This window comes from Sylvia atricapilla, chromosome 18 (assembly GCF_009819655.1).
Source record: "Sylvia atricapilla isolate bSylAtr1 chromosome 18, bSylAtr1.pri, whole genome shotgun sequence".
NCBI lineage: Eukaryota > Metazoa > Chordata > Aves > Passeriformes > Sylviidae > Sylvia > Sylvia atricapilla.
The window spans coordinates 850,573-876,590 of record NC_089157.1 but is presented as its reverse complement, the minus strand read 5'-3'; the positions used below and the strand labels follow the sequence as shown (position 1 = coordinate 876,590).

The 26,018-nt window shown below is 54.9% G+C and overlaps 1 protein-coding gene across 1 annotated transcript in view; it reads right to left on the bottom strand.

Moving 5' to 3' along the window:
- The window catches only part of NTN1 (netrin 1), a 36,354-nt gene extending 18,207 nt beyond the window's left edge, over window positions 1–18,147 (bottom strand). Inside the window, exons 1-4 of the mRNA XM_066332435.1 lie at window positions 18,018–18,147; window positions 17,700–17,888; window positions 3,595–3,744; window positions 1,310–1,363 (exon numbers count right to left, since the gene is read on the bottom strand). Coding sequence (XP_066188532.1) covers window positions 1,310–1,363; window positions 3,595–3,744; window positions 17,700–17,888; window positions 18,018–18,147 — 523 coding nt within the window. The remainder of the gene's footprint in view (window positions 1–1,309; window positions 1,364–3,594; window positions 3,745–17,699; window positions 17,889–18,017) is intronic.
- Window positions 18,148–26,018: the final 7,871 nt, after the last annotated feature.

Below are 26,018 nucleotides of genomic sequence, written 5' to 3'. Positions count from 1 at the left end.
CTGGCTCAGGTTGGGGTGATGCTCCCTCAGCTCTTGGCCACTTTCTGTCCCTCGTGACCACCAGCACAGCAGGAGCAGCACCTCTCCCACACCTGGCTGCACTCCAAATCTCCCACTAATTGCTTCTTCCATCTTGTTTCCAACCCTTTTCTCCCATAGCATGGGGGCTCTGGCTCGCAGACACTGATTTAGGGATTTGTCAAAAACCCCACAGATTTCAGTGGGGTCGAGGTGGGAGCTGAGGGATGCCAAGACACAGCACTGCTGAGGAAAAGAGATGAAATATGGAGGGTTCAAGCTCCTTGGACAGAGCAGTGCTTAAACACTCCAATAAACTCCCAGGGAGATGAATTATGGTGGGATTCTGGGCCTGGTGGATTGCTCAGCTTGGCTCAGCCTTCACTGGGAGGTGGCACCAGAGGCTCCTGGGGGGATGTCCTGGTCCCTGGTCACCCCTCTGGGCAGGGCATGGGGACATCTGGCCCTCCAGGGACACAGGGACCCACAGGGCACTGTCCAGGCACTTCTCATCACTCCCAGATCACGGATCAGCCACTCCCAGCCTCCAGGCAGGGCTGCCCAGCTCAGGAAGGGTCTAACCCTGCTGGGATGTTCTCAGTTGTCGGCTTTGTGCAGTCTCAGCTGGGTTTTAGCCCCCCAAACAGCCCCTCTCCCATGGCAGGGGGGCAGCAGCGCTGCTGGTTCACATGGGGTAAAACCTGTCCCTTAAACCCGTCCCACACAGGCCCCCGGGAGCAGCCTTCCCATGACGCTGGGGGCTGAAATGTCCCTTTGCTCCTGAGCACACAGCCTGGTGACAATCCCTGCTCAGGGATCAATCCACGGTGACATTCAGTACAAACCCTTTAGTTTCTGAACCCTCCCGCACCGCTGAGACAAAAGGAACCAGCTTTTACACTCCTGTCCCTCCCAGCCGGGGCTCAGACACCCCTGGCAGCTCCAGGCAGCGGCACAGGACGGGCCAGCCTTTGCTGGGAGCCTGCTGCTGTCAGCCCCTGCTCAGGGCCCAGAGGGGTCCCTCGGTGACCCGGGGGGACAGCTGTGCCTCCGCTCGGGCCCAAGGCTGGGTGACCCCGCTGTGCTCACAGATGGAGCAGGAAACCTCCTGCACCTTCTCTGCCCTGCGGAGAGCACTCGTCTCTCTCGGGATGCCGGGGCATAAAAGGAAACCCCTTGTCCCGGTACACACAACGGGATTTACGCCTTTGGTGCGGTTTATCTGAGGGAAATGCTTGCTGACGGGACATTCAGCCGGGAGGTGCTCCCAAAGAGGAGAAGAAGGACGTACCTGCGGGCTCCTCGGCGCTGCTGGCGGCCGTGGTGGGTGGAGCGGCCGGGATCTCTGCAGGACAGCACACGGCAACAGCGGGGAGGGAAAAGGAGAGCGATTATTCCAGACCCCAAAGAGCCCTGCACACCCTGTGCACGTTCCCTTCCCAGCCATGTCTGCCAGCCAGGAGGGTTCCCAGTTAGAGCCCCCCAAACCAGTACACCGGGAACTGGGGAAGGGGGCAGCCCTGCGGGGTGTTGCGAAAGGGGTTTTTAATTTAAAAAAAATTGGGTTTTGGCTGCGTGCTGCCCTGTGCCCAGCCCCTGTGGGCTGCTGTCACTGCCTGTCCCCTCCAGCTGCTGTCACCCAGGTCGGAGGCAGTGCTGGCACTCCCCTGGTGACAGGCAGGGTGCAGGTCCAGCTCCGCAGCTCTGCTGGGATGTAAGCCGTGCCTCCCACATTTAAAGGAAACACAAACACATCTGGTGCCAATTCCCCGGTCCCTGGCTCTGGTTTGGGGCCAACTTTGCGGAGCTGAAACCACACGGTGCTCTGGATGCTCCCTGCCAGGCCCGGCTGTGTTTGCTGAGAGGATGGGCTGTGGATGGAGGGGGCTGGACAGCCCCAGCTTTGCAGGATGCTCCCCTTGGATGTCCCTCCTGAGTTTAGGGCACTAAATAATTTCTGTGCATTCCCGGGAATCCTGGTGAGGGAACACCCCACGAGTCCAGTCTGACAGGGGAATTTAGGGATGAGCTGGGAGTGGGCATCTGCCTCTTTCTGCTTTCTTGGAAAACTGCACGTCCACCAAGGCAGGGTCTGCTCGGGATGTGACTGGGATATCAGCACTGGGTGATTTTTGGGGTCACTCACCTTCATGCAATTAAACACAGTACAAGGCACTGCCAGGCAGCCCTGAGATCCCAAAGCCAGGCCTGACACAGACCCCAGGGGGTCTCACCCCTTCCCCCAGGCTGTTCTTTTCATGGCTTCGAGTCTCTGGGAGCAGGGAATTAGGAGCCGTGGTAAATCAGAGAGGGACTGTGCCCAGCCCCAAACCCTGGATGGGCCATGTTGAAATCCTGGGTCTGGCTTTGTTTAGTGCCATGAATCCTGAGGGAGCTGATGCAAGGAACAATTTACTCTCTGATTTCCCCTGGCCCTGGGGAATGATGAATGATAAACCTTTGTGCACACTTGCTGCGGAGCAGACTGGAGCCACGGCTGGAGGTCTTGGGGACAGCAAGCATCTGCTCTGGGCTCTTGCTGCCCCATTGCAACACGGGGAAAAATGAATCTCAAGTGACCCCAACCCAGCCTGGAATGTATGTTTTCTTCAGCAGGAGAAGGTGGAGAAAGGGTGTCTGCCCCAGAATTTGGCAATGCTGAGAGGGGGAGAAGAGTGTGGGAGCAGACTGTGGGCTCCCAACAAAGGCGTGATTCCTTCAACCTTTTCTTGCTGGGCCTTTTTCTCCTTTTAGCAGCAGGGAGTCATCCTTGGGGAGCAGTTCCTCCATCCATCCCATCCCATCCCATCCCATCCCATCCCATCCCATCCCAGGCACGCTGATTTTGGTGCTTTGCTTTGTGAGGGCAGGTGGAGATGTCCCCCAAGGTGCAGGAGCCGCTGGAAGATCCCCCAGGCAGCAGAGAGGGGCCCAAGAGCAAAGCCCAACTTCTCAGGCAGTGAGAGCTCAGTGAGGGATCCGGGTGTTTGCAGGGCAGATGCTGCAAGGGAGGCATTCTGGGGACGGGGACCTGGAACTTCTGCTGCTGTTTCAGGAGCAGAGGGTGAGGGCAGCTTTGGGAAGGGAATTGAAAAGCAAAACCCAAGGAAGCCAAAGGTGAAATGACCCGTGTTTCTGGGAGGATTGTGTGAGTGCAAGAGCCCCTTCAGCAGTCCAGGTGTTCTCAGCTGTGAGAGCAGCTCCAGCAGAGGAGCAGCTCCTCTGATCTGAGCTCTATGCCAGTGCAGCACGGCCTGATTTGGGGGAGAAAAACCTGTTTGTAGCGACCTGTTGTAGCATCCAGCCCTGATGTGGCACCCCTAAATAAATGTGCTCTGTTCCATGAAGCCAAAATGAACTCCCAGCAGACTTGCCCTCACAGAACCCCCCAACAAGGCAAGCTGGGAGCTGCTTTTGGGCCATGTTTGGGCAGAGTGGAGGCCGGGGGTCCCCGGGCAGCTCTGCCCCAGGAGCACTGCTGGGGCTCAGCAGCTCCCCCAGCCTGGGCAGCGGCTCCGGCAGGGTTTTAAGGGTTAAAATCTCTACTGCACAGACAGGGAAAGAAGATCCACGTACTTATGCAGGGGGCGATGGGCGAGCGGCTCTGCTGGTAGCCCTTGGCGCAGCGGTTGCAGGTGATGCCGGTGACGCCGTCCTTGCAGGGACACTGGCCCGTGGTCTGGTTGCAGGTCTGGCCGGCGGCACCCACGGGGTGACAGTCACACTCTGCGGGGGAACAAACGCGACAGCAGGGTCAGGGCAGGCCACAAAGGGCACAGGTGGCGGTGTGGCAGCGGGGCAGCTCCCCCGGCACGGCTCTGTCGCCAGCTCCGCAGCTCCGGGAATGAGCTGGGACAGAGCTGGCACTTGGCACAGGGGCTGGGGGACAGCGGTGGGCACGGAGGGGACAGCGCTGGCTCTGTCCCAGCCGCGCTGTGAGGACAGAAGTGCAGCCAGGAGCTGATCCCGGGGAGGGATGGGTGCCACAGGATGCCCATGAGCGCTGAGGTCAGGAGCTGGCGGCATTTAAAGGCAGGGGAGCAGCAGCACTGCCCGCAGCCGGCAGCTCCGAGCTCCGGGGAGAGCTGGCAGGGCTGGGACACAGGCACAAACCCAGCCGGGTGCCACCAGCCCTCAGCACGCCCAGCTCGGGCAGGAAACGATCCCTTGCAGGGGGTTTGGGAATTCATTTCACGTGCGCTCCAAGAAAAATCAAGCGGGTCCTTTCAGAGCTGTGGCTCCAGCCCTCTCCCGCTGAGCAGCATCCCCGGCAGCTGGCACTGCGGGCACAGGAAGGAAATGCCCTCGTGGGATGCAGGAGGGCTGGAGGAGCTGCTGTTCCCGGCCAGATGGATGCAGCCTTGAAGGCAGAGCTGGGCAGATGTGAAGGGTTTGGCAGGGGATGTAAATACTGCACTTGAAAACATTCACCAGCTCATTTCCCACAGTGGCATTTTACCGGTGCAGCTGTTTGGGAGGGAGAAAAAAAAATAATTAAAAATCAAACCAAAACCAAAAAAAGGCAAAAAGAAGAAAAGAAAAGGAAAAAAAAAATCAGGGCTTGTTATCATCACTGCTCCAAAAGGATTACAGGCTCGCACATTTGTTAACAGCCCTGATTTCTAAGAGCTGCAAGCCCCGTGCCAGACTGTGGGCTGCCCCTGCTGAGCCGTGGCAGGGACAGGCAGGCAGGAAAGCTTTCCTTTTCTTCTGCAGCATCCCCGGGAAGGAGCCGGCCAAATCCCTCCCTGGGGAGCGCTGATCCCGCTCTCCTCCTGCCCCTGAGGGCAGCTGCCTGCCAGGAACAGGGGCAAATCTGTCCCAGTGCCTGGGCCCCGCGGGGGCTGCACTGGGGGCAGTGTCCCCATGGGCACCAGCGGCTTCAGACCCGGCCGAGCCCCCGAAACTGGGCACATCACTCCCGAGAGGGCTTTCCCCGGACCCTGCAGTGCTGCTTGCTTTGTTCTCCACGCCCCTGGCTCTGAAACACCCTAAATCTGCCTCATTCGGGGACAGCAGACCGCAGCCCACGTCCAGCTGGGGTTCCCTCTGAGCCTCCCCAGCACCCTCCTGCTCCTGCACCAGCAGCTCCCAGTTTGACCCTCCCTGGCAGCAGCTCCCAGGGTTTGGAGGGTGCCTGGAGCAGGCCTGCATTGGGATGGCAGACTTCTCTCTGGGGACATCCCAGAGCTGCAGCAAACTGCCACCAGCCCTGACCCCACAGCCCTGGGCGGGAAGAGACAGAGCCTTGCCAAAACACGAAGATTTTTCACATGAGAGGGGAAAAAACCCCAACCAAACCCTCAAGAAACCAACAAAGCTTTTGCACCTTTTCTTCTCTTTTCCTAACACTTCTGATTTGGGGTTTTGGATTAAAAGTCCCTCTCTATCCCCTTCCCTGAGTTACCCCTGGAAAACGCTCTTTGCAAACCTGCCCACAGCAGAAACCTCGTTTTTTAAAGCTGATTTAGATCGGGAAGGTTTTAACGTGAGATCAGCGTGGCTGGTGATGAGCAGAGGGATGCCAAGGTGGGAAGATCCATGCTGCAGCTCCAAGGGATTGCTCAGGTAATGCTGGGAGAGAGGAAATAAAACTAAAATAACCTTAAAATAAACATGCCTTAAACGAAGGCCTGAAGGAGGAACAGGAGAGAAAAGAGTTAAAGAGGAGCAGAGAGTCAGGAGTTAATACAGGAATAAGCAGAATACAGAAATAAGCGGGGAAGGGTTACCCAAGAGGAGGCCAAGGGCAGGAGGATGGGGACGAGCACTCCTCGTGCTCCAGGCGTCCCCTCCTGTGAGGAATCCGCTCAGGAGAGCAGACCGCCCTCATCTCGGTGGGAGCAGAGAGGGAAAAGAGGGGGAAAAAGCCTCGGGGATGAGTAAGACCCCCAGGCTCAGGCTCTTGGAGGCCGGGCTGAGAGCACGGAGCGCTCTTTGGCCAGCACATAGATAAATAAATCTGCTGCTGCTGCTGCTTCCAGGGAAGAGCTGCCGGGGTTCTTTTCCGACCCAATCTCTCTGAGGCTGTCTCCTCTCTGCCTGTGAGGCTGCTGTGAGGGCTCTGATGTCCTCACATGTGATGTGCCCGCGGTCGCAGAGGGCACGGGTGGCACAGGACTCAATGGGTGAGATCCCGGCCGAGCTCTGCCAGCTCGCTCTGCCACACTGTGGGGGAAAAAAATCCTGTCTGGCTGCAGGGACTCTGGGCTCTGTGTCCCCCAGTGTCCCCCTGGGGCAGAAGCCGAGCCCCTTCTGCCTCGTGTGGCTGCCCAGAATCCCGGGAATCGGCAGCGGCGTCTGCAGATGTGGATTTGCTGTCCTTGTCCTCGAGAAACTGAACCAGCGCCAGCAATTAGGAGCAATTAAAGGTAATTTACAGTTCCCCGGCCAGTGCAAACACTTGCAATTACAGGCTCTTCTCCTTCCCCAGCCATGGAGGGCCGGGAATGGTGCTTGATGCTGATTTTTTCCAATCCGGTTCAAATTCCTTTGGGCTGTAACTCCAAAGCGAGGGCAGTCTGCACCGGGGTGCCAGCGAGGGGTGACCGGGGCAAACAGCCGCCTCTGCCCTAATGGGCACCTTGGGACTCACGGAACGCGTCTGAATTCCTGAACTTCCCTGGGTTTCATCCCTGAACTTCTTCCCTGGGTGCGAGGATTTGTGGATTTGTTCATCACCCAGCAAGGGGCAGAAATTCAGCAGTGCGCTGCACTGAGCAGAGCCCTCGGGCTGAGGGCACCTCTGTGACGGGGACAGGAGAGTGTCCGGGACATCCCTGAGGTGATAAAAAGGATAACACGAGGTTTTTCCTCATGCCTTGCTTGGAAGGATCATCCCATAGATGATCCATAGAGGGTACGGTGGGATGGGAGAGAAGCGAACGGGGATGGTGCTGGAGCAGGAAAAAGGGGTGTCTGAACTCTGTCAGTGCAATAATAAGAGGGAAATAACTCTCGGGAGTTCATTTGTTCAGAAAACCTTTAAGAAAAAACTTATTCTGTCTGCGGCCGAGATGACCAGGAATTCCTAGTGAAAAATGAAGTTATTCTTTGGTTGAAAACGTGGCTGTGGAGGAGAAAACCAGGAGCAGGAGTCTGTGGGGAGGCTTTAAGGGGCAGTGAGGGCAGCAGTGGGGGTGGCCCTGCTCCCAGCAGCCGATTTTCCCAATAGAAGAACCACGGGCTGGAAAGCAGGGAGCTGAGAGCTCCCAGGTGAGCACCCCGAGCTGGGCTGCTCCAGATGTGAGTAGACCACGGCGCTGTTTGCCAGACAGGCCCAGAGTGGCCGAGCGGATGAGGGGAGAGCAGCCAAAATCCGGAGTGCAGAAGGAGGCATAATTGGAAGGAGGGAACAGGATGGGGGCTCATCCACGCTGAAGGGTCCCAATTAACCGCAGCCACTCCAGGAAAAGATCTGGGAGTCAATGAAACATCTGGCTGATTGCAGCCGAGCTCAGAAGAGCCACAAGATGGGAGGCTGCGCCGTGAAAAGGGGGAAGAGAGAAACTCTGAATTCTCATCAGGGCACTAGAGAAATCAATAGCACGTCCTCAGCTGGGAGCCGGAGTGAAAGGCACGGAGAGCACCCACGGAAAAGGTTCGGAACGCCTTGCCAAGAGACGGTGGAGGGCTGCCAAGCAATGCACAGCGCCGGGAAGGTCAGACAGGTGCTCCTCTTCACCGCTCCTTAAAGCCCAAGCCACAAAGGGACGTGGAGGGCGTTGAAAAGACAACCTTTTCAACGATAAAAAGGAAACGCTGCTTTGCACCGCACGTAATTAACTCGTAGAACTCCTGCTACGAGACTCCATGGCAAGGGCCCAACAGGATTAGATAGGGCTCTGAATGAGAACATCTGTAGTTACATTAGCTGGGATTAATATATATACGGATATAAGCACTGCCAGGCAGCTCCTCAGCGCCTGCAGCCAGGAGATTTCCCCCGGGGCCGGGCTCTGCAGAACTGCCTGCCTCGGCTTTTTACAGCTCTGTCTGGAGCTTCCAAATCAGCCCCTATTTTCTGTCCAAACCTGCTGAGGCAGAGCATCGCCAAGCCCAGCCCAGCCCGCGGCGCCTTTCTGTGCTTCAGCTCAGGTTTGGGGTTAAAAAACACCTGGAAACATCTGGAGGCCGTGCTTGGGATTTAAAAAAAAAAAAAAAACAACAAAACCCCAAAAAACCAAAGCCACGGGTTTTCAGTTCAGGTGGTTGAACTTGCTGAGATGGTTCTGCCCCGCTGAAGGCTGACAAATAGCACGACAAAAATGCAAATGTTTTCGCAGCCCCGGTGTTGGGGCGGAGGTATTCCCGGCCGCTAATCCTGCCCCACACACGTGTGGTGACAGGTAAACAGAGGGATAAATCGCCCGGCTCAGCTCTCCTCAAGTGTGACCTTTATGGAGAAGGTGCCTGAAAAGATCTGCATTTTTGGAGAATTAGCATCTTCCTGTTTTCGGGGAAGCTGCTGCCTTTAGGAGGTTTTCGGGGTGATGAAAAATCCTTTTGCCCGGACAAGAAAAAAAAACAAAAAACCCTCTGGGTTTGCCAGGGTGTGCAGATTTCCTCTTGTCACCCTGGACGGGGCAGGATCACAAAGCTCACAGGGCTCCAGATTCAGCCTCTGGACTGAGCCGGGAGCCAACAATGAATTAAAATGAAAAAAAAAAAAAAAACAAACACCAAAAACCCAAACAAACAAACAAACAAACAAAAAAAAAACCCAAAAAAACCACAAAACAGAACAAAAACCCCTTATTTGCAATAATAATTGATAAAGAATCTTGTATTCAGAAATCACACAGTTTGAAGTACAAATTCAATCACATTTGTACAAATACAAATTCAATCCCAGGTAGCCAATGTGCCTTAGGTGCACATTTATATTTAACCAGGCTTTAAAATGCTTTTCCAGAATCACGGCCAAAAAATTTCCTTCCCTTTGGTTGCTTCCCTTCTTTCCTCCAAAGACTTCAAAAGGAGTTAAAAAAAAAAGTGGCTACGGAAGACTTCTGCTGGAAAAAACTGCAACAAACCCAGGTTTGTTGTCAAAATGTCAAAACAAATTCAATTTAAATTCTCCTGTTGCCTCAACAACGCGTCCTGATGCAGCAAACACGTCTCGCTTAACCTTATGGTTTAGTGTTTAGAGGGATGGTTCTGGCATTATTACTAAAGTGAGGGGTTTTTGTTGTTGTAGAGTTGGTTTTTTTTTTCCCTGCTCCACTGTCTTTAGGAGCTCAGGTACTTTCAATCCTGCTCCCTCTGAACATATCTTCCCAAGGAACTCAAGGCGAGAGAATTCCTGGATCCCCCCGTAGCTGAAATCCATCCCAGGCGTGACCTGGCTCCTGTCTTTGGGAAATCAATTCAAAACGAGCGGGGCTCCTTCCTTCGGACACTGTCCGGTTCTTTGTGCATGGAGCAGGGCAGTCTGAGCCGAACCCGCACACCTGAGCTGAGAGAGGCTGGAGCTGCCCTGGGGCCGTCCCGTGGGGATGGGAGAGCCCACAGACACTGCCAGAGCATCCCCAGCACGGGCAGCACGTCCTGCAAATCCCCAAATCCCACGGATTTATGGCGAGGAGAAGCTGGAATTCGGTGCGCACCCACCCAGACTGGCCCCAGCTGGTTTGCAGAGCAGAGGCAGGGGTGGAAAGTCTCTGCCAACCCTGAATCCCAACAATGACTTTAAATATTAACCATTAACTGCCCGTCAGCCCGGCTGCGACCCTGGGAGCTGGATTTAGCCCTCCAGAGGATCATGTTCGTGCTCAGTGTCCCTCAGCACATTCTCCTGGAGATTTAGAGGCTTCTTGCCAGCAGAACATGAATTCCTCCTTTTATTGGAGAGAGCCAAACAATCTCCGGGTGTCCCCTGCTGTCCCTCCTCCCTCAGCCCTTCTCAGGGCTCTCCCGTTTCCCCTCCTGCCCTGGCACTCGGGGGAGCCAAGGGCTCTGGTGCCCTGCAGTTTGGGCCAAATTTCACAGATTAGACCTTGCCTTTGTCTTCTCCATAACAAGGAGCAGACGGGCCCACAAAGCCTCCACTGAGCCGGAGTCGCCGCTAATCCGCCGCGGCCTTGGAACCCCGGCAATAAATCCACTTTTTGGGCAGGGGCACTGTGGGCAGGCATTAGTGACACACACAATGGGACAATTATGGCACCACTTCCCTAAATGCTGGAAAAAATTCCCTTGTTCCAAAATTGTTAAATCTTTCCCTGAGAGCTCCGCTTCCCACGTGATTCCAGCAGGGCTGGAGAAGCTGCCAGGGATGCTGAGGTGAAGCGTTGGGGTTTCCTTCACCCCCACTTTGCTGGGAAGAGTTGGGTTTTATCGTGGAGGATGCGATCCCTTGGATTTTTTCCATCAATTTTTTTTTTTTAATTTTGATTTTTTTCCCGGCCAGGCCAGGAGCAGCAGCTCAGTGGGACACGGTGGCCTCATGGATCTAAAGCAGAACCAGCTCCCCCTGCTCTCGTGGGAGATGTTGCACGAGGAGGAGTGGGTTGGGAATGCTGTTATTGAAGAAAAAAAAATAAAAAAGAAGAGAGAGAGGCAAAGTTTTCCTCTTCCTGATGCGTTTTTAGCCTGGCTCTGGAGGAAACGAGGTTCCTACAAGTGCATTCTCCCACTAATAATAAAAATCCAATCTGGCAGCGGAGCAGAAGTCTCGGAGATAATGAGGTTGCCACAAGCCTCGGGAAAGGAGGAGGTGGGGAAGGTGAGGGAGAAGCTGGAAAAGCTCTGCAGGAAAGGATTCTCTTGGTGTGCACAGCCCTCATGGGACACCAAAGCTTCCACAGTGGGGAGAGTCCCAACACCCCAGGAACAGGGAGCAATCCCAGAGAGAGCTCCTGGGGCACAAATCCCAGCCCCTCGTTTGTGATGCTCTGAGAAGGATCTCTTTGACTGGAAAAGAAATCCTTTCTTACCGAAAAAAACCAAAACACCCTTTTCATTTTAGTAGGCTGAAAACCAGAGTGTGGGGATGAGCAGGGCTGAGCTTGGGTTCAATTCTCAGGATCTGAGAGCCTGAAGCACTTTCCACTCCTGAGAACCGGTCTGAAGCAGGAAATTATCTCAATTATTGGAAAACATTTATGGGGAAGGCAAATTATTCCTTTTCTTTCCTCTGTCTCGTGGATATGCAAAGATCTGGCTGTGCGAGTGAATTTAGCAACTTTTGTCCTTAGTCTGAGAGCAGCGATGGAGAGCCGGGCTTTAGTCTGGTTTTATTTTCTTAATAGGGTGCAAATTCCCCTGTATTGTGTCACCGCTTCTGACAAACCACATCCCAACCTGCCCTCCGGGGTGGCTCCTGGATGTCCCTCTGCTGGAAACCCAAGCCCAAAGCCCAGTTTGGAAGGTGGCCGGCTCCCAGTTTGTCCAGTAAACTCCTCCTGGGCACCGGCCTTGCCAGGATGTGATTTTGCAGGAATGCAGAGCCGGCTCTTGTCAGGGAATCAACGCTGTCTACATTTTCCTATTGAGCTGGATCATCCACGTGTCTGCCGTGGAATCGGGACTCAGCTGTGAGCTCAGCTCTCCTCTGAAGGGGCTGAGGTGGTTTCCATGTGGCAATGGAGATTCCAGCTCCTTTTGAGGGGCTCTGGAGGAGCTCCCTGGATTCAGCAGTGTCCTGCCCTGAATTCCACAACTCAGCAAACCCTGCCCACCCTGTCTCACACAGAGGCAGCTGCCTAGTTTGATGTGTCTGCTCATCCATCATTAAAATGTGGGTTTTAATGGGTTTTTAAAAAGCTGGCATGGGCTGGGAGATGCCTTGAGCTTGAGTCTTGAACAAAAATTCACCCCTTTTCCATGGTTTCAGTAATGCTCATGTCCCTTCTGGGATCCTTCCAGCCCACGTGGGTGAATGGTGCAGCTCCGCCCTGGGTCCTGCTGAGGAGGTGACCCTTGGTGACACTCGAGCTGCCCCAGGACACTCCCACAGCGACCTGTGAGCATGGACAGCTTAAAGCTGCATTTCTAGAAACCTCCTCCCATGTTCTGTGAGTGTCTGGGGGTTGTGAGGCCAAGTTTTAGATGCAGAAGCCATAAATCAGCTCTCAGGGCTTGCAATAATATCGATATAAGGAATTGTGGGGCCGTGGGGAAAGGGCGACTCAGGCACAGGCACTGGTAAATGCAGGATGGAAATGCGGCTAGAAAATCCTTCTTGTGGCAGTGGAAGAGAATCTCCACAGTCCTTGGGAGAAATTAAAGTCTGGGCTTGGCAGATCAATGTCTGGAAGTCTGGAATTTCTCCAGGGATTTCTCAGAGGTGACCAAGCCCTGACACAAGAGCCCGACCCAAACCCTGCCAGCGCCACGAGCTGGTTCCTCTCTCATCTCAACAGTAGCTCCAGCTGGAACCCAAGAGGAGCAGAAGGAGGACAGGAAGGGAAGGAAGTTTGACCATTAAGGACAACTCCCTGGGGTGAATTCCTGGAAAGCATTGCCTTGGAGTTTGCCTTAGAACCACAACTGAGCTGGACGAGAGCTGGGCATCAAAATGAGGCAGCTCTGGAGAGGGGAGCTGCTCTCTCAGGCTGAGGTGACCCAAGGGCAGAGCCAGGTCCCAGCACAGACCTGCAGTGAGGAAAGGCTGGGGACAGAGCCCTGCAGGAGCCACCACTGCTGGCCCTGGAGCTCTGGTGTGGGGATCCAGCCAGGCCATCCCAATGGCTTTGGCTCCTTCTCTCCAAGTTAAAAACGAGAGAGATGTTGTACAAGGATTTCTACAGTCCATGCTTCAACTGGGAGCTTTGTCTGCCCCACCCCACCTACGACTGGGGACCGTGGTGACAGGGGACATCTCCAAGGCTGGAGGGATGCTGACCACGACTGGGACCATGGACAGCCTGGTGTCCCCATCCTACGGCGCGACAGCAGCAGAGGGACACCTCTGGTGGCAGTGACACCATTGTCAGCCTCTGGGGTCTCCTCCCAACCACCCCCCAACTGCCCCGCGGACCCCGCAGCAGGAGCAGCGAGGTTCCATCTCCCCCGGCCCAGCCCCCAGGGAACGAGCTCTCCGCTCTGAGCTGGTCACGCAGCTCCCTCTATAGTCAGTGGAGAGAGATGGGGTCTGGTGCCACTGTCCCTGTCACCGGGGGCTCTGCCCGGCTGTCCCGGCAGCACCCACAGCCAAAGGGGGTCGGGTTCTCTCCCACTCTGGGTGGGGAAGAGCCCTTTATCTGCACTTATGAATTCATGGCCGGAGGCTGAGCCCATGGGGACAGATCTCATCTCCCTCTTCTCCAGCCCAAACTGCCTCCAAATGCAAATGTCAGGTCTTGGCCCTTGGTGGGTGCAGGCCAGGACGGGCAGGGAGGCTGGGAGTGCTGTTTGGGCTTTGCACAAGGCATCAAATCCTCCAGCACAGCTGGAAAACTCCCCAGGCTGCAGCAACACCAGGCACACAGACAATCCCATTTCCTCCCTGATGAATGTGACCTCTCCAGGTGCCAAATCCTGCCCCTGCACGAGGGGTTTGTGCTGGCAGCCTCAGCACGAGCGCATGCAGAGCACGTCTCGTTTGTCATCTTTTCATCAAAAAGTGTGCAAAGCCTCTCCCAGAAGTGCAGAGCTGTTTTACAGCCAGGCTATAAAACCCTGCAGACTCCCTACTCCAATGGAATTAAATTAGTGCCAATAATCTGGCAAATATCAGGAGGGAATTTAATCAAAAGAACCAACAGCAGGGCCCTGATTTACAGCGGCCCATGACAGAGCGGGGTGGACGAGGGTTTGCAGGACCCAGATGTGGAATTTCACTTGCAACATCATTTGGAGCAGAGGGAAAGCAGAAGGAACTGGAAGCAGCGCTTCGGCGTGCTGGGAGCTCTTGGTGATTTCTCAAAAACCAGGGAGAAAAGAGGAACAATTCGTCCTTGTCTGAGTCTGAACACATGAAAAGTTCCTATACCCTGAGTTTTATTTCTTCTCAGGACAGCCCCCACACCAGGGGTGTGTCCAGGACCGGACTGTGATGTGTGTGCCAGGACAAAGGGCATCCTGCTCCCCTGCCTGCTGGGATGAGCCCCTGGAGGAGGAGCAGCGGGACCATCGGGCTCCTCCAGCCCAGGATCCATGCCTGGGGCAGGGATCAGCTGCAGTCTGACCTAGGAATGCCAGGGGAGCCCTGCCTTGGTGTGCCAGGGCTTACCTGCCCACCCACCTGGACCAGCCACAGCCTCCATGCCTGGGTCCATGCCCATCTCCATGCTCATCTCCATGCCCAATTCCATACCCATCTCCATACCCATCTCCATGCCCAGCCCCATGCCCAGCTCCAGCCTGGCAGGCTCTGGCACACACCCAGCATTGCCACTCCATGCAATATCCCTGCTCCAGCTGTCATCAATCCCTTTCCCTGTGCTTTGCAGCCTCTGTGCCACGGCCTGCCTGCTGTGGCTCTGTCCCAGGGCATCTCTGGCCACTGACAACTGCCAGGCTTTTATCATTTATTGCAAGGAAAACCACTGGGAGCAAACACAGAGCGAAACAGCTGGGTCACTGTGAGCCGTCAGGGAAAATGAGCCTTAAACCCCAGCTCCTTACACCTTCACCTGCACTGCTGATCTGAAAAGTCTTAGAAAAGTTTTTTATTTATCAACTTTTAAGCTGTTTGGCCGTTGGAAGCACGAGCAGCCCCGAGCTGGGCAGGGAGTGTTGCCCAGCTCTGCTTTCTGCTCACCTTTCCCTGCCTGAGCCTCACCCGTGCCCTGCCACATGTGCAAAAGTTTGTGGAATTCTCCTTTTCTCCGAGTTGAAAAGAAGGAGACATTGTGCAAGCATTTCTGCAATGCCCTCTTTTTGCATAATCACCCCAACCGACCATTTCAAACAATGCAGCTCCAGCCCCTTCGATTCGCTGGTGCTCGATGTGTTGTGAGTTGGGGCACCTCGTGCATGGGATGGAGTGGGAGATGAGGAATGCGAAGCACAGGAGCGGCAGCTTAGCTGCGTGTGTCTGTTCGGCTGAATAAATGGAGTTGAATTAATGAAAAAATGCCTCTGGCAGCTCTTTCATGGAGCCTTTGCTGTGAGATCACCCGAGATCTTGCTGGGGTGGGTGAGAGCCACGAGCTCCTCAGCAGCTCTCTGAGATGCTTTTATTTAAATTTGTTATGTGTGGGACATGATCAGAGTGATGTGATGGATTAAATAATCAGGTTTTATAGAGAAAATATAGAGAAAAAGTAGAGAAAACATAGAGAAAACAGAGAAAATATAGATAAAATTTACAGAAAATATACAGAAAATAGGGTTCTGCTGGGTACAGGCAGCGATAAGGGAGGTGGCAGGAGCTCAGGATGGTTAATTCCTTAATTTTAAGCACCTTCAGTCGAGATGAGGATCTGGAAGTGTTGGTTTGGTGAGATGGTAAATGAATGTTGTTATCAATGGAGAGGAGGCTGGAGCTGTAGAATGGGTTTAAACCTGCCCGTTTTCAACAATTATTTCAGCACCAGCCCTGAGTCAGGAGAGAAAACCAGAGGGGACATAAACCCCGCTGTGTGATAAACAGAGCTCGGGAAAAGGAGTTTTCAGAGGTGCTGCGGGTTGGGAAATAGCGCTAATGGGCTGCGAGCGGGGAGCTCAATTATCACAAACCTTTGTGAGAACTCCGCTGGGCGAGGGTTGGTCACAAATCAGCGAGAAACCGGCCCAGAGGAGCGCTGAAATTCCGCCACCTCCAGCCTCCAGCCCGGGGGAGGTTGGAGAAGGGCAGGGCGGGAGAACAGAGCGATTGCAAAGAGGATTTAGTGGAGAGAACCATCCTGCAGGTGGGGAATTCGGCCTGAAAACCTCCCGGAGGCCGGAGAGGACTTCTCGGTGCTCCCTTGGGGAAACTGAGGCACGGAATGGCTCAGAGGTTTCCCACCTGTAGGTGCCACCCGGCCGGGATTTTGGGCAGGACTCGGGGCTGTCGGTGACAGTGAAGGGCCAGGGACAGACAGGAGAGGGGAGCAGCTGCCCAGCCAGGGGGGAGAGCTGGGAAAAGCAGGAATGAGCACCTGGGAAATACCAAAAAATACCTCATTGGAGCCGTTTTTCACTAGGTTCAAAAAGGGAGAGTAGGACTGTCTGAAAAAGGGATTTCTTTGATGCTATGGCAAAAAACAAACAAAAAAACCCCACAAAACAACAACAACAACAAAAAGCACCAACCAAAGCAAAAAATTGAAAATGCTGGAGTGGAGACCCAAAACTTCCCAGCCAAAAATACTGATCTGAAGCCAAAAAGCTTTCCATTTCTTGTTGAAATGAATCTTTAGAGAGAAAAGAGCTGGGCATTTCTGGGGGAAACCCCAGCATTTTCTAATCTGTTTTTTGAATGTTTGCTTGATTCCTTTGCAGCACCTCAGGTTCATGATTTCTATCTCTTCCAGCAGCAGCTGAGAGTTAAAAGGGTTCATTTTCAGGATTTGCACTTCTCGGTGCTCCTGCCCCAGCTGAACCCCAGCTCGTCTCCACGGCCACAAGAGGAAACCTCAAAATACTCCCAGCTCAAAATAAACCCGTTTCCCCTTTTTCTGTTCTCTCCTCGTCCGGAGGAGTGACAAGTTGTGTGCGTGGGCTCAGCTCTGCCTGAAGGGTGGGAGCTGGAAACGGGGCTTGGAGGAGGCTGATTTAAATTCTACAGCTCAGCCATACCTGGGAAATTGTGCCCTTCTGCCCCTGCAGAGCCATGACCAGGTAGGAGCAGGTGAAGCACTGTTTGTGAGTGTTAATTACAAATTATCTGAAAATCCTCCTCAGCAGTGAGGGCTTCTATTCGCACAGCCTGGTCCTCAGCAGGAGGCTGGGGACAGCAGGGAGAGGTGATGGCAGGGGAGGTGGGTGGCCCTGTCCTCACCGGGAGGCTGCAGAGGTGACAGCAGGGAATGTGGGGGCACGAGAACTCATTTCGAACAGCAAAAAAAGACCAGTTTCAACAGGGTTTGGGAGAGGGAGGAGCTCGGCGAGAGGCAGAGCTGTGTGAGCGGAGCTGCGGGGAGAGGCTGAGGGAGGAGGAGCCGAGCGTTCCCACCGCCGCAGCCCCGAGGTACTGTTGGAGTCGGGGACACGGGGAAAACCCCTCAAACTGCCCTGGGGGCTCCGGGACCCCCGCCAGGACCCCAGGACAGCATTGCCTTTGACTTTAGCCCATGGGCAAAACTGCCAACACTTATGGATGAAAAGAGAACAACCAACATTTAAATTAGATAGTCGTTTAGTTCGTCACAGGCTGAAAATTTGTAGTTTTGGGGGTTTTAGAATGGAAGTAGATGGAGGCAAGATGGAGAATTTTGGGAGGTGTCTTAAGTTCTACTCCATCTTCTGCTGTGACAGTGGTACAAAGACACTGGTCGAATGCAGGGGATGTAGAGAATTGCGTTTCTAGAATTGGTAGTAATTATTGGTACAGAACTGTAAATATAGTACGTTTCAAGAGTTAATTAAGTTAGAAACCTTAAAGAGACCTTGGACACCAGGTCTCGTGCTCTTGGCAGCGGTGTCTTTCAGCGTGCTGAGCCTGACTTTCAGATAAAAAACTTAATAAACACCTTTCAAAACCGAGCCGCGAGTCCCGCTCTTCTTTCAGCTCTGGCACGAGACTTTGAAAAAGAAAACAAAACCCCCCCCAGTTCAGGAAAGCTCGGACTCGGAGCACGGGGCCGTACCTTTGCAGGCCTTGCGGTGGGAGATGGGCTTGCTGAGGTCGCGGTAGAAGCCCTCCTTGCAGTAGTGGCAGTGCCTGCCCGCCGTGTTGTGCCGGCAGTTGAGGCACACGCCGCCGCTCTTGCGCCCCGACAGCTTGAACAGCTCCATGTTGAAGCGGCAGCGCCGCGCGTGCAGGTTGCAGTTGCAGGCTGGGAGAGGCAAAAGAGGGGGGACATTGTCACCATCCGTGCCCAAACGGGGAGGTGCCAACCCCCGGGGAGCTGCTGCCAATCCCTCTGTGTGTGACTTGGTGTCCCACGACTTGTCTGGCCACACACCCGGAGCAGCCACAGCCTCCATGCCCAGCCCCATGCCCATCTCCATAACCATCTCCATACCCGTCTCCATGCCCATCTCCACACCCATCTCCATGCCCATCTCCATACCCATCTCCATGCCCAGCCCCATGCCCAGCTCCAGCCTGGCAGGCTCTGGCACACACCCAGCATTGCCACTCCATGCAATATCCCTGCTCCAGCTGTCATCAATCCCTTTCCCTGTGCTTTGCAGCCTCTGTGCCACGGCCTGCCTGCTGTGGCTCTGTCCCAGGGCATCTCTGGCCACTGACAACTGCCAGGCTTTTATCATTTATTGCAAGGAAAACCACTGGGAGCAAACACAGAGCAAAACAGCTGGGTCACTGTGAGCCGTCAGGGAAAATGAGCCTTAAACCCCAGCTCCTTATGCCTCCACCTGCACTGCTGATCTGAGCTTCAGATCAGTCCAAAAGTGCAGCTTGCAGCCACATTGCAGGCTGAGCGAGGCAAAGAGGGGACATTGTCACCATCTGTGCCCAAACAGGGAGGTGCCAACCCCAGGGAGCTGCTGCCAACCCCTCCGTGTGTGCCCTGTCACACTCAGGGGGTCACAGGATGGGAGCCCTGGTGGCACCTCTGGCTGTGAGAAGCCAACTGCTCACCCACATCCCCTCCTGTGCTGCGAGGTGAGCCCAGCTTTTTGGAGGGCAAAATGAGGTTGCCAAGGCCACATTTCACTGTCCTGACCTGCATTCAATGCAGCTTTGCCTCTCCCTGCTGGCAGTGTGGGTTGCAGGGGGGCTGTGAGCACGAGGTCTGTCTGTGCTGAGGGGACAGAGCACACAAACCCCTGTGGCACCCGCAGCTTTGTCACTGCCCCTTCTCACCCACTCTCACGCTGTGTTGTTACTGCTCACTGCAAAGTCCCCAAACTGCAGAGAAACCCCCACTTCCATCACCTCAGGGTGAGAACATCCCCCTGTCCCTGCGGGAAGGAGTTTCCATTATCACCTGCCAGTCCTTCCCAGTGTTCCCAGTCTCCCCAGTCCTGACACACACGTTTGAGCTCCGAATACCATTCCAAGACCTTCCCAGCTGGTTTCTCCCCCAGCTTCCCACAGCACAGGCCCTGTCCCTCACCTGCAGCCCTGACCACGGTGATAATCCTCATTTCTGTCCCTGCATCCCCCACCCCGCCCGGCCTGACACCCAGTCAGCCAAATTCCAAAGCGTGCCCCCTGCTTTGATTGCTGTGACTGAGCTGTCCAATTCCTCCACCATATGCAGCCTAAAGTCAACACCGGGCCTATTTCACCCGGGGGCCTTTGCAAAGGACAACTTTGGGACTTCAAAAGCTCGACCCCTCGCCCGCCTCTCCCCGGAGCTGTCACGGGGCCATCAGGAGGCAGTTGCTGAGGCTCTGTGCTTTGCTGAGAATTTTATAGCTTGTTTTCTTTTCCCGTGGCTTTTATTTGCTCTTCACCCCTGAACAATGCAGCTGTGCCATGCCAGCCCACAGCTGGGCCCCTCGCCTCGGCACGGAGGTGTCACAGCTCCGGGCTTGTCACCTTCCCTCCCAGCAGAGACGTCTTAATCCCTCATTCCTTCCTGTTTACCTTATGGTGCTCTCCCAGCACAAAGCCACGCTGTATTTGCTCAATTATCGAATTTCAGCCCGGAAAATGAGGGTGCAGCCCCCGGAGTGTTTCTCAGGAACAATCCGCAGCTGACACATGGCCTGACAGCTCAGGGGACAGCTCAGGGGACAGCTCAGGGGACAGCTCAGGGGACAGCTCAGGGGACAGCAGAACCCCCCGTGTCCCCAGCGGGACAGAGCCGCTGTCTCCGTGCTCGGCTGCCCAAATTCCTGTGCCTGACACGGAGAGGACCAAACCTCACGTCCCCGCCAAGGCTGGCAGAGCAGCAGCAGCAGCCCCCGACGTGCTGATGGTGACAGGAGCGGCTTTTCCCGGCGTGAGGGACGGACATCCCCGCCGGAGCTGGGCCTCCCGGGGTGAGGCCTGCAGGGCCTTTGCCATGTCCCCGCCAGGCCGCGGCCATGAGGGGGCCCGAGACAGCTCCTGCCGCGGCAGGGCACGGCTCCTCCGCACCCGGGCCGGCCCCACGTGTGCTGAAGCTGCACTTCAGCAGCTCGGAGCAGCACGCACCAGGCTCTGCGGTGTGTGTCCCCGCTCGTGCCTTTTCCCCTCGCATGGGAAGCTCGGGAAGAGCAGCCTGCTGTGCCCTGCTGGAGCTCAGCTCTGCTTTCTCCTCATCCCACACGTGCTGAGCAGCCCCAGCCCACGGCTCCACCGCAGGAAGGGTTTTAGAGGCGATTCCTGCCCTGCCGAGTGCGCTGCCAAAGCTTTTGGTGGTTTGCGGAGGTGACCAAGAGAGGTTAAGCCCTTTTCCTGGAGGTGCAGGACTCAGGGCTGGTTCCTTCCCTCGGGGCAGAGCCTTCCCAAGGGCACAGAGCAGGGCTGGGACACAGGGAACGATCTGGGGCCGCTCCCCAAGGCAGCACCTGGAGCCTCAGGACTCGGCTCAAACGGAGGAAAAAAGATTTAAATCCCTCAGCCTGAGGATTATTGTAGGTTGTGACCACGTCAGCACATCTCCATCATTGAAAGCCTCGAGGCTCATGAGCAGCTCTGCCTTTGGTGCCACAAACCACAGGATTTGGTCCCTGTGGATCTACAGGAGGGAACATTTCTCCAGGGAGTGGCGTGGCCTCACAGAAGCCTTAGTTCTCCCTTAAATCTGTCAGAAATTCATGTTTCCCCAGGAGAATGAAAGCTCACCTCCTCCTAAAACTTGTATTTTAGGAGAGCCGGACTTGGCACTGGAGTATTTTGCAAGATTGCATTGGCAAATCCCTTTTTAAAATTCAAAGCTGAGCCCACACGAAGAGAGAGTGAAAATCTTCGCATTTCTTTGGGTTGCTTGATAAGCAGAAACGCTTTTGCAAAGCCAGGAAAACAGAGCTCTGGGGATTTTCTCCAGTTCTTTGCTAACATTTCCACTGGTGCCACCGGAGCAGAGCTGCACAGGAATGTGGAGGAATAAGTGGAGTGTGCAGAGCTCCTCCCAGCTCTGCTCCCAGGATCAATTTTCCATTGGTGTTCCAGGGGGTAGGAAAATCCTGAAGAAGGGAAGAAGCTGCAAAGAGCTCCCCAAAACAGCCATCCCTGTCCTCATCCAGAGTCAACGACCTAAATACTGTGTGTGCCTTGGGGCATGAACCCTCCAGGGGGGCAGTGAGTGAGCTGGGAGATGATGTGCTCTGGTCCAGCCCCACTAATGAGCAGCACAGCCTCTCTCGAGCTCCCCAAGGCACCCAGGGAGTGACAGCCACCCCTCCACTGTGACCTCTCAGCTTCTTTTGGCTCCACCAGCTCAGCCTTGGTCCTGTCTCCTCCTTCCACTCCCAGGGCACCGAGGAAACAGCTGGAAACAGCTGGGCAGCGATTCCCTCCCAACCCCACACACCTGGCTGCTTTTCCAGCATCCCTCGCTTCCTGATCCACCTGTTTCTGCAGTCAGAAGGGGCCAAACTTCGGGAGAACGGCTTTAATTGCAATCACTGTGTCCACCCTCGGTGCCTGCACCGGAGTGGCCAGTGCTGTGCACCTCTGGCCACCAGCCAGGGCAAGCTGGCAGCTCTGCCTGAGGCCAGGTGTGTTTGCAGAATGCCCAGTGGGACAGGCTTGGTCTGGCCGAAGGAAAATCCCCATCCCATTTCTCCTGACAGTAACACACAGGGACAATCCCCATCCCATTTCTCCTGACAATGGCATAGAGGGACAACCCCCATCCCATTTCTCCTCACAATGGCACACAGGGACAATCCCTGTCCCATTTCTCCTGACAGTGACACAAAGGGATGCAGGAATTGGGGCAATGCAAGGAATGTCCCAGCCATGTGTCACAAAGTCCTTGTGGGAACAAGGCTGGGATGGGATCACTCCGGAGGTGAGGAGTGTGTGCAGTCAGTGCCTGGGCACATCTCTGGCCCCAGCGGTGGGATGGTTTTGGATCCCAGCTCCAAAGCCGTGCATGTCCCGGGCGTGTGGCTCCCCGGCCACGTTGTCGCTGGACGGAGGCGCTCAGGAAAGGCGGCTCCCGCCCTCCCTCTGCTCGGCCCGAGGTTAATCCCCTGCTGCGCTGAAGCCTTTTGCCTTGTTCCTAACATGACTTGGCCTGGCTTTAATTTTCTGCTGCTGCTTCTCGGTTTGAATTTCCCTGATTTCAAGTGGCTCTTTAGCAACTCGTTTTTTCTTTCTATGAACGCCTTTGAGGGCTGTAATAAAAAATCACCTCCCAGGATTAGCATCATGTCCCTTCCTCAAGCTTTGCTTTGCACCTGGTGGAGGAGACACCCCTGCGCCCCCAGCTATGAGCAAAACCAGGTGCTGAGGGCTCTGCAAAGACAGATTTTGGCTCCGGTTGCTGCACTAAGCCCAGTCCTGCTGTCTCCCACTCTCTTCTTTCTCTTACTCTGCCAAGGACCTCACAAGCCTTTTGTTCCCGGCCTTTATTGTGCACAGATGTGCTGAGCTTCATCACAGCATCTCTACCTGAGCTGCCAGGCCCAGGGTCTGGAGAAGCAGATTTCATTTAAACACAGATGTTCCGAAACCTGGAAAAGCTTTGAAGAGGGAAGGAGGAAAGCCGCGGTTTGGAGGAAACACCGCGGAATCTTCTCCGTGTTAAAACCAGTGACTTGGTCAAACGAATCCCTCAGGGAGGCCAAGGTGGGCAGGATTTTCCATGTGGGAGAAGGAAAGGAGGGACATGAATGGAGGCTGGGAGCTGTGGTTGTGGTCTTTGTGCTGCCACCACGTCCCCAGCGCCCTGAGTCTCCCAGGACGAATTCCTCTCCGTGGTTTTCATTCAGCAATGACAATGCTGCCCTTTCAAAAGACCCCACCCTCCCAAAGCTTATATTTTGGCAATTTTCAAAATGCAAATTGCTTTTTAAACAAACGAAAACCCCGAAACATTTTGTTTTAATTTTTGCGAACAATAATTCGGGGGAGGGGGGAAGGAAAAGAGGGAGGATGGAAGAATCCAGAGACTGAAAGTAATCTCTAAATTTGACTTGAATTTATGAACAGTCTCAGTCTCCTTAAAATTATCCTTTTTCCAAACAAGTTTTTTTTTTTTTTTTTCCCCAGAAAATTGCAAGCTCAGCCTGAGCCATTCTTTCTCTTCTGTAGGAGAAATCCTGGCATGCAGGACCCTGGTCCCTGAGAGGGACCTCCTGCCTGTGCCCATCCTGGGGAGGCTTTTCTCCCAGGGAATCCCTCGAGATATCTTCAGGGATGTTATTTCTGACCAAAATGGTCGAGGGAACACCCACAGGGACAAGGAGGTGAAGCAGCCAGAGCCAGTGGAGACTTGTCTGGACTGGGAGATAGAGAGAAATCACCCATGGAGACAGCAGGACGGTGTCCCTACAGAGTCCCTTGAAGCCACTGCCAGCTGGTTGGAGGTTTTGGAGCAGCTGGGCATGAACCTGGAAGTGGTGGATGAGCTCTCACAGCACCACAGGTCACTGGGCCACAGCAGCCTGTGCCCAGCACAGGCTGTGCCCAGGGAGGGATCCCATGTGTGACCCCACAGGGATCTCCCCTGGATCACCCCAGGCTGGCAGAGGGTTTCTGTCCCTCCCATGTGTGACCCCACAGGGATCTCCCCTGGATCACCCCAGGCTGGCAGCGGGTTTCTGCCCACTCTTTCTGCAGTAGAATGGCCAAACAAAGACCAACTCAGTCCAAAGTCCTGCAGAGTACAGTCACCACGTGTGGCCCCAAGAGCTTGGAGCCATAGGGACGGAGGGATCAGGTCCAGCTCTGCTCACAGGGCAGGCGTCCCCACACCCTCCTGTGTGGCCCAGTGCCACCCACCACAGCCCCAGCACCAAAGAAAAGCATTTGCTCAGGAAAGTCCATCTCCGTGAGCAGCTGAGTGTGAGTAAGGAGGAGGCTGGGATTGGGTTGGGTTGGCTCAGGCAAGGGGAAATCCACGGGGCTGTTGTGGCTGTGAGGGGCAGACACGGGGACTGTGCCAGGCCCAGCTTTTCCTGCCAGTCACAGCTAAAGGAAGGAGGGAAGTGTGTGGACACACCACAAAAAATGCAGCTGTGGCCGCATTGCCCCCAGGGCACAGACACCGCCCGCAGCAAGTGGGGACGGGGAAGAGGGAAGGAAAGGCAGAGCCCAGCCTTGCTGGGACCCCGTGTTGGGGGGAGGGCTTTTTGGGGAGCCCCTCACACTCTGATCACTCCTCATGAGGCCCAAGTGCCTCTGACGCCACTCCACCCGTGAGAGCAGGGAATGGCCAAAGTGCAAAGGAGAGGCAAGGGAGCAGGATCCTGGGGAGGAACACACTGAGGACATCTCCCCCTCGGCACAAACAGGGATCAGAACACTCTTCCATTCCTGAAAATCCTCAGGAACGGCTGTTCTGTGGAAAAGCTCTGGAGATATCATCAGAGTGACTCAGGGCCTCCCTGGGGATGCTGCACAACCCGAGTGCCCTTCACTTCCCACTTTGCCAGTTCCCAAATCCCCACATGCCTGAGGGCCAGAGAGGCCCTGGAAATGTCCTGCTGTCAGCGTCGGTTCTGCAAAGTGTAACAACTCTCTGTGACACTGAAGTTGGTAACAGAACATTGACACCCTGGGATTTCCAAGGATAAGACCCTCATTCTCTTTTCTGTAAAAAAAAAGCCAGACTCAGTGTTTGGGTTGAAATGTTTGAGACTGGGTGTCTGAGTCAGGCTGAGAGTTTCTAGAAAAGTCCCTGCTAAAATGATTCAGCTGGAAATGAGGAACAAGGCGAGTGAAAAATCCTGTGGTGTGCCAACCCTAACAAATTTGGGGATTTATTTCCTTAAAGAAAATCTATTGCCCTTAGGTTTGAAGCCAAGGCTTAAAAAGAAAAACACTGCTCTCTGCGAGGGATGTGTCTGTTGCTGTCTCTAGGAAGAGCTGCTCAAGCTTGGCTGCATTTCTCAGTCACTGAAAAAGGGGAGACATTTGGTCCAAGCTGATGGAGTTCTGGAGCTGAATTCCTTGAAAATCTGATTTTTACTGCCCAAACCAAGCCCAAAGCCAGCCCTGTAGAGATGGGGCAGGGGATTCCTGTCCTGCTGGTGGATTCTCAGGTGCTGGATGTGGCAGTGCCACCCTGTCCCCTCCTGCCTGAGCTCCAGCTCCATCCATCAGGACTTGCCACCGGAGCCCTGCCCTGGCCAGGCCCATCAGCAGCAAGGGAGAGCTCCCAGCACACGCTGGGGACTGGGGAGGAGAAGCAAATGCTGAGCAGCAGAGCCTGGCTGATCGGCCCCGTCGATGTTTTGGGGTTGCCCTCACCCCGGAGACAATGGGGCAAACCAGGCACGGGGTGAACCAGCTGCCCATCAACGCCCAGAGCCAGATGAAACAGTGCCCATCCAAAGTGCGCAGCTCACGGGCAGCTTGGCACAGCCAAATCCCAAAATGTGGTGTCTGGTTTTGAGAGCAGATCCAGGGACAAAGTCCAGAGCTGTTCACAGATCAAGCCCCCAAGAGGAAGGAGCAAGTCCTGTCAGATCAGATGCTGAGGGTTAATTCTGACACTCAGAATTATCAACTTTCTGCAGTGGAGAGAGACCAAAGCTCTTCCCAACAGCACCAGATCCCTTTGGAGAGCAGCTGCTGCCCAGCAGGGACTCTGGCTGCCCGTCCATCCTCAGCCCCATAAGCCCCAGGAGCTGATCCCAACAGCCACTGGGAACACAACCTGCTGGCCTGGGCTCTGACCTGGGTTTGGATTCATTTCACGGAGGGAGAGATTTCCACAGCTCTTTCCACATTTATTGTTTCCAGCCTGGAGCGGAGCACCAGGACCCCCCGAGGTATTTCCTGGTGTTTCTGGCCCCACAGGAAGCCGTCAGGGCAGCAAGAGCAAGACTTGTTCCTGGGAGATTTACAGCTCCCAGAGATTCGGGGTTTGAGCCAGATTTGAACAATCTCT